Source organism: Alexandromys fortis, unplaced genomic scaffold, assembly GCF_014885135.2.
Source record: "Alexandromys fortis isolate MF-2015 unplaced genomic scaffold, M_Fortis_MF-2015_v1.1 scaffold_42, whole genome shotgun sequence".
NCBI lineage: Eukaryota > Metazoa > Chordata > Mammalia > Rodentia > Cricetidae > Alexandromys > Alexandromys fortis.
In genome coordinates, this window is record NW_026067934.1 from 934359 (window position 1) to 942193 (window position 7835).

Sequence of the window (7835 nt, forward strand, 5' to 3'; positions counted from 1 at the left end):
CCAGTAAAGTTTGAGCTATAGAATGGAGTACCTGGACTCATGAGGCACTATACATTTACAATGTGGTCTGTCTTAGGGTTGAGCTAATTTGAGCAGCAAAGCAGGATTGTGACCTCTTCTAGACTCAACACAAGCTGCCAGGTGGCAAGTGAATTACTCCATGCTCTGAGCTAGGAGCAGCTGTTGGTTCTCTCTGGGAAAAGTAGAGTTGGACATGACCACCCATGCAGCTATGCTATTACTACCCTGTGCAAGGAAGCTGATGAACAGGTGGCAGAAGAGTCGGCCAGTTCTGCACAGGACAGCCTCCATCCACTTTCTCTTAGCGACCTCAGGGCCTCACCCATGCTCCTGTAACCTAGGTACATAAGAAACCATATGGGTTGGAACCTAGCAGACAGATCTGGGATAAAAACCAAATTGTCAGAAACATTCAGTTGGATACCCAGCCAATTTCCCAACACCATCCCTGAACTGCTAAGCCAGCTCTCCAAAGCCACCAACAAAACCCTAGACCAAAGCCTTCTGTAGTCCAGGTCAGCCTCACAAAGTGTTCTTGACAACACTGCCACAGGTGAACTACGGACAAGTGGAGCCAGGGTGCTAGCTTCCAAGGGAGTTCTGACAAGCTAGAAGCTCACCCTACTAGACTTTGGTGCTAGCACAGCAGTGTAGCCAAGAGTCTGCTACATAGGTGATATTATGGTCTGCTTTAGGTCTGCCAAATTGGACACCTTAGACTGGAGAGAGGGTGAGATATTGGAGGATCTAAGGATTCCTGTGCTAGTATAGTAGCTTAGAAGTGGAACCTGGAGGACTAGTCTGGGCTGTAGCTAACTGGGTTATAACAGGTGGCAAGGCCCCTTTCTAGCTGGAATTTATGTGGAGAGCAAGCTATGTGGGAATGGCTGAGATTCAGCTTTTCCAGTTCCCAGACTCTGGCTCATTAAACTAGCTCAGTTTCCTCATTGGTACAGCTGAGTGTCAGAACTACATGTTTTGAATTTCCTTTGCTAGCATAGAGCTCCCTAGCACTCATAACCTGTGCCAGGTATTTAGGTGGCCACCTTACACCTGTTGCTTAGATGTGGGTAGTAGACTGACTGTGAGCTCTGGGACCTGTTGTACTTGCTTTGCCCAGGTAGAGGTCAGTCCCAAGTTTTTCTACATTCTGTAGAGTGAGCTTGGAAACAGCATTGGGGGAAGACCACCTTCACCCCAGGGTCTGGGCTCCGTTTCCTCTGCAGCCACACATACTATAGGGGACAAAGTGGATTATCTGGTTGAGTCTTTAGAATTTGTTTATCTACCTTGTATAGCCCAGGTTAACTTTAGAGCCTTCTGGGGGCTTTAAAAAAGCTCTGGCATGCAGATGCCACATGAGATCTAATGTGTTTAACGAAGCTTCCTGGGTAATGCTGAGGTGCAGAAGAATCAAACCTTGGGACTTAGCACCTTAGGACTACAGAAAAGCTTTTGGGCATCCAACTTAGGGCATAAACAGGCTCCACATTTTGGGACTAGGGATCCTCATTCCCTCAAGGTAGGGTGGTCATGTTCTTACCAGGTATAATGTTCTTATCAGGTATAATAGATACTGTGAGTCTCCAAGCTTGTTTGGGCCACGTGATAGACTATGAATAGCCTGGCCTTTCTTTCATTACTGTCTTCTCAAGGCACAAGTGGCTCAGGGCTAATGGCCTCTATACTAGCCCCAACACAGTTCTTGTCTTGTTTCCTAGGTCACCTTCGTGAAGCCCCCTCTCCGCTTATGATACATTCCCCTCAGATGCCACAGTTCCAGAGCCTGACCCATCAGTCTCCACCCCAGCAAAGTGTCCAGCCTAAGAAGCAGGTAAAGGGCAGAGCTGAGCCACAGCCCCCAGGGCCAGTCATGGGCCGAGGCCAGGGATGCCCACCTGCCTCACCGGCTGCCGTGCCTATGCTGCCCCAGGAGCTGCGCCCGCCCTCAGTCGTCCAGCCCCAGCCCCTGGTGGTAGTAAAAGAGGAGAAGATTCATTCACCAATCATCCGCAGCGAGCCTTTCAGCACCTCACTGCGACCAGAACCCCCCAAGCACCCAGAGAGCATCAAGGCCCCAGGCCACCTGCCCCAGCGTGAGTGTCCTCCCTCCCTGCCTGCACATGGGACTTGGGCCCCTGACCCATGTTGGTGATGACCTCATATGCCATGAGCCACACCTTTCAGGTGGCCCAGACCCACATATCGTTTGTAAATTCTAGGGCCTGAGATGAAACCTGTAGATGTGGGGAGGCCTGTGATTCGGCCCCCAGAGCAGACTGCACCCCCACCAGGGGCCCCTGACAAAGACAAACAGAAACAGGAGCCAAAAACACCAGTGGCACCCAAAAAGGTAAGGATAGTAGTAATCTGAGGTACTCATCTCATTGAAATAATTTTGGTGGGCATAAGCTTCCTGTCATATCCTGTGCAACAGGTCCTTACCTGGCACCTGATCTCTGCCTCTATAGGACCTGAAAATCAAGAACATGGGCTCCTGGGCCAGTCTGGTACAGAAGCATCCAACCACCCCATCCTCCACAGCCAAGTCCTCAAGTGACAGCTTCGAGCATTTCCGTCGTGCTGCTCGAGAGAAGGAGGAGCGGGAAAAGGCCCTGAAGGCTCAGGCTGAGCATGCGGAGAAGGAGAAGGAGCGGCTGAGGCAGGAGCGTATGAGGTGGGCTGGGGTCCATGCAGGGCACTGGGGCTCCCAGGGCCATACTGGGCTCCAGGCTGACCTGGGGCCCCGCTCTGCCCAGGAGCCGAGAGGATGAAGATGCGCTGGAACAGGCACGTCGAGCCCATGAGGAGGCACGACGCCGCCAGGAGCAGCAGCAGCAGCAGCAGAGACAGGAGCAGCAGCAGCAGCAGCAGCAGCAGGCAGCTGCTGTGGCTGCCGCCACCGCCCCCCAAGCCCAGAGTTCTCAGCCCCAGTCTATGCTGGACCAGCAGAGGGAATTGGCTCGAAAACGAGAGCAGGAGCGGAGGCGCAGGGAGGCAGTGAGTAGGGGAACCTGGTGGGAACTTTGGGCAGGAGTCCACCTTGAAGATCCTGGGATAAAGGTTGTCCTAGAACCTAGGGAGGGAAGGATAAGCAGTGAGCCCAGGCCGGTTGCAGTATACCTGGCTGGTCTCCTGAGTTCACTGGCACCTGGGTTTGAAACAGGGGTTGAAAGGACCAGGGTGGGTATGAGGGAACAGCACCTGGTGGAACAGTGCACCCCAAACTCACTTCTACCTCCTTCTTCCCCTCCAGATGGCAGCTACAATTGACATGAATTTCCAGAGTGATCTTTTGTCAATATTTGAAGAAAATCTTTTCTGAGAGCACCTAGGTGACTTCTGCCTTTTTCTGGCAAAAATACTGACTCTCCATAGTATTAGGGGCAGCAGTGGAAGCAGTAGCAGCGGCCAGAGGTGTCTCTGGGCCTGGCTCTCCTGCATGCTATGCCCGGGGCAGGCCTGACGGGCAGCTGAGGATCACAGAGCCCATCTGCCTTACAGCCAGTCGGACAGACGTCCTACCACATGCCACCCCTCAGAGGACGTCAGTTCCAGAGCACGCCTCAATATGAGTCAAGTGCCGGCTGGACCCAAGGCCTGCGTCCCCGCTTGCGGGGCAGAGGCCCTTCTCTGCGCCAAATGTCTACACAGTATACACAGGACATTGTTGCTGCCGCCACCATGACTGGTTTTCTGTCCCTGAGAACATGACGTTCGTGACGTCCTACCCGTTGGGAGTCTTTCACACCCCAGCCATCGCTGCCCACTCCCAGGAGGCCAGGGCAAGCCTGTGTGGACTGGAACGGCAAGGCACTGGCCCACCCCCCTTGCTGGCACTGACTTTGCCTTGAACAGACCCTCTCCCCTCCCCCCACAAGCCTTTAATTGAGAGTCGCTCTCTATAATAAGTGTTCGCTTGTGCAAAAGGGAATAGTGTCATGGAAGTGTGTGTGTGTCCATGGCAATTCAGATAGAGGTGACTGTTCACATATATGGACAGACCTCACCTGGGGAGTAAGGCCACCAACCAAAGTCAGTTCCTTCCCACCTGTGTTTCTGATTTTGTTTTTGTTTTTTTTTTTCTATATATATATATATATTTTTTTTGTTGAATTCTATTTTATTTTTAATTCTTTCTTCTTCAGACACAGTGGCACTGCTTATCTCCAAAATGGTGTGATCGTCTCCTCATTGAGTGGCGGCTCCCACCGCGCTGTGGGTAGTGTGTGACCGTGGCTGTACTGTATAGTGAACATAGTTGGCATATCTTTGTTTGAAGTTTGTTGGTGACTCCACCAAACTGGTGTTAAAAAAAGCAACAAAAACAAAAAACTTCACAAAAAACCCACACAAAACAAAATCCTGCTTGTATTAAGTTTCAAACTTTATTAGTCTTATTTTTAATTATAAAACCAGAAAACCGCAGTTTTTTTCCTCTCCCTCTATTTGTTGAATTATTTGTTTTTTGTTTGTTTTTTTTTTTTATATGTCAAATCTGTTTGTTTTTACCAAGAAAGGGAGAGCCTGGGGGATGAGGTGGGCCCCAGGCACGGGGGGGGGGGGGGGGGGGCAGACTGAGGCAGAAGCTCCCCATCTAGCACCTGGTTAGACCAGTGGGCTGCACCCCCCCCCCCCCTTTTTTTTTTAAATTGGAGCCCCTGGTGAGGTTACATGTGCCATGAGAACCCATTCTACACCACAGTGCTGGTGCCTCGGTGTTGGCCAAACTCTGGAGTCACTGACTGGCTTGACTTTCATATGGTGAATATGCATTTGGTCTGTACTGATCATGGAATAAACACATCTCTCTTTTTTAATGCTGGCGTCTCCCTGACATTTCTTTGTGAACCAACTAGGTTTTGTAGTTTGCTAGGCTAGGCCCAGGTCCCCAGGTACCTTTGCATAAGATTTACCAACAGTGAGCACTGAGCCTCTCCCCACTGGCAGGTCCTTCCCTTTCCTGGGCAGGAGTTGCTTGGGCTCAGTTTCCCCACAAACTGAAGCTGTAACAAGGAGCCAGAAACCCTGCTAATACCTGAACTAGGTGGTGATGGGCTTCAGTGATACCTTGGCCAACATCCAGACTACACTCTTGACTGAGGGCCCTTCTCCATCCTGGTCCCCTCTTCATGTAAGGATCTGGGCCACTTTTTCCACCATGCTTGCCTCTACCTAACTTCTAATTTGATTTAAGCTCAGGGTTAACCAGATACTCTTAGGTAAGTGTACATTCCCTCCAAATAGGATCTCTGTATCCCCACATATCAACATATTTCTGCTGAGAAAGCCTCCAGATGGCTTTGCTGCCTTGTGCTCACCTGTTCACACATGCCCCAGCTACAAGGCATGGGTGGCACCCTTGAACAGTCCCTAAGATGTAAGATAAATATATGTATGCAGAGACAAGTTGAAATGTTTCTAGCACTGTTAATCCATACCTTGGACCCCTCAACCAGAAAGACCAAACCTCAGTGTAGGGCACAGTTAGGGTACTTAGCCAGTGTTCACCTCCCTATCCTTAAGGTCCTATCTCCCTCCAAGCGTTTCATATACTACTGTGCAGGAACAATGGTGTTCTGGTCCTCTGAGGTTTCTACCACAGCCCACTCATGTTTTCTCTCGTTGAGATGATTTCCCCATGCTGGGCCCCACTTTTGAGCTGGGGAAATGATTTATCTGTACGTTCTTGCTCAAGTTTTACATGACCTCCACACCTTCCTGATAGGTGTTCCTCTAACTGGGTTGTAATTAGAACTGGGATCTATTTAATTTCTGACCATTTTCAAATCCTTCTTACAGTTTTAGTCCTATACAAGAATAAGAGGTGTGTACAAGCCCCTAATGTACTGTATGCACGGGTTGCTTGGCCAATAATTATGTCAGTGAATCTTGTATTAAAATACTTTAGACATTTGTAGAAGGGAATTCGTAGACTTTTCACTTATATACTAAAGGGTTTTTTTTTGTGCAGTTCTCATTGCAAAAATAAACATTTGTACTGAATATAAAGTTACCCTCCTGTGATTACTGATGTCTTTTTGAGTGTAGAATTGGAAAATGGAGGTGAGTTGGGATTTAGAGACAAGATTGTATAGTATAGAGTTCAATGAAGGGAAGTTCTCAGATGCCTATCAGCCAAAGAGCCAAGTCAGATGCTCAGGAGAGGTCCTGGGAACACTTATGTGAGATAATTGATTTTATGGAGTATTAAATCAAAGTTAGCCAGGTGTGGTGGTGGTTCACACTTAAATTGCAACACTCGGGAGTGGTGGAGGCAGGAAAAAGTGAGTAGGTGGCCAGCCTGTTCCTCCTCCCTTAAAAAACAATACTAGTTAATCATGCGAGAAAAGAAAGGATAGTAAAGTCTAAGAACAATAAAGACGTGTAATTCTGCTCAAGTGCATTGTTTACTGAGGCCAAACAATTTATGGCCGTTTGCCACAGGTTTAATCATCCTTGGGTAGAATAAATAATACTGTTTAGAGTCCTGTTTGATAAAGCATGTAACAGTGAGAAGTATAGAAAAGTGAGGAGCCTCGTCCACTAAATGCTGAGAGTGACTTGATAGCTGGGCGGTGTGGTACACATCTTTAATGCCAGGAGAGGCGGCTCACCGTGAGTTCAGGGCCAGCCAGGTCTACAAGAACTAGTTCCAGTACAGGCCCCAAAGCTACAGAGAAACCCTGTCTCAAAAAACCAGAAAATGAAAAAGTGACTTGATAGACAATGCTCCAAGATGGTAAATGTATAACTAGCCACTTAGAAGGGAGTGTGGCCCAGCTGGTAGCATGCTTGCCTAGCATATCTTACATATGAAAGAGGTTGTAGGTCCAGTTGCAGCATCACACAAGCCAGAGGTGCATCCCTGTAATTGTAACACTCAGGAACAAGCAGGGAGGATCAGAAGTTCCTGGTCATTCTCTAAATTGAAACCAGCTCTAGGGTCTATAGGACCCTGTCCCCTAAGAACTAGTCACTTAGGCATCTGTGGCTTCTCAGGAAGCTAAAGCACAAAAGGATTATAAGATCTTGTCTCAGGCTGGAGAGATGGCTCGGCGGTTAAGAGCACTGCCTGTTCTTCCAAAGGTCCTGAGTTCAATTCCCAGTAACCACATGGTGGCTCACAACCATCTGTAATGAGGTCTGGTGCCCTCTTCTGGCCTGCAGGCATACAAGCAGACAGAATACTGTATAAATAATAAATAAATAATTTTTTTTTTTTTTTAAAAAAAGATCTTGTCTCTCTGGGCGGTGGTGGCACACTCTGGAGGTAGAGGCAGGCAGATCTTTGTGAATTTGAGGCTACAGAGTGAGTTCCAGGACAGGCTCCAAAGCTACACAGAAACACTCAGGGGGAAAAAAAAAAACTTGTCTCAAAAATCTGGGTCTATGCCTTATAATCTCATAAAGCCAGAAGAGGAGGAGACTGTAAAATACATAATTGCAAGAGTCAGTCTGGAAACAAAAAAATAAATAGTAAGTAATTCCTCTCCCCTTTATTGAAAATATATTCTTTTTCAGTAAAGGGGGGTGGATAATTCGATTATAATTTCCCCTTCCTCTACTCCTAGTTTTGCCCCATCTCCCCTCTCCTGGATCCACTTCCTTTCTGTCTCTCATTAGAAAAGAACAAATTTCTAGGGCTGGAGAGATGGCTCAGTGGTTAAGAGCACTGACTGCTCTTCCAGAGGTCCTGAGTTCAATTCCCAGCAACCACATGGTAGCTCACAACCATCTGTAATGAGAACTGGCGTCCCCTTCTGGCACAGGGGCACACATGGAAGGAATGCTGTACACATAATAAATAAATC

At 48.2% G+C, this 7835-nt stretch overlaps 1 protein-coding gene across 4 annotated transcripts in view; it reads left to right on the forward strand.

Annotated features, from left to right (window-relative positions):
* Brd4 (bromodomain containing 4) overlaps window positions 1-5532 on the forward strand; it is a 70340-nt gene extending 64808 nt beyond the window's left edge. For 3 of the 4 annotated variants that reach the window (XM_050145985.1, XM_050145986.1, XM_050145987.1), the window contains exons 15-19: window positions 1743-2117; window positions 2244-2374; window positions 2493-2698; window positions 2781-3021; window positions 3278-5532. In XM_050145985.1, coding sequence (XP_050001942.1) covers window positions 1743-2117; window positions 2244-2374; window positions 2493-2698; window positions 2781-3021; window positions 3278-3346 — 1022 coding nt within the window. In that variant the 3' untranslated portion in view covers window positions 3347-5532. The remainder of the gene's footprint in view (window positions 1-1742; window positions 2118-2243; window positions 2375-2492; window positions 2699-2780; window positions 3022-3277) is intronic. The other variant, XM_050145988.1, reaches the window with a different exon arrangement.
* Window positions 5533-7835: the final 2303 nt, after the last annotated feature.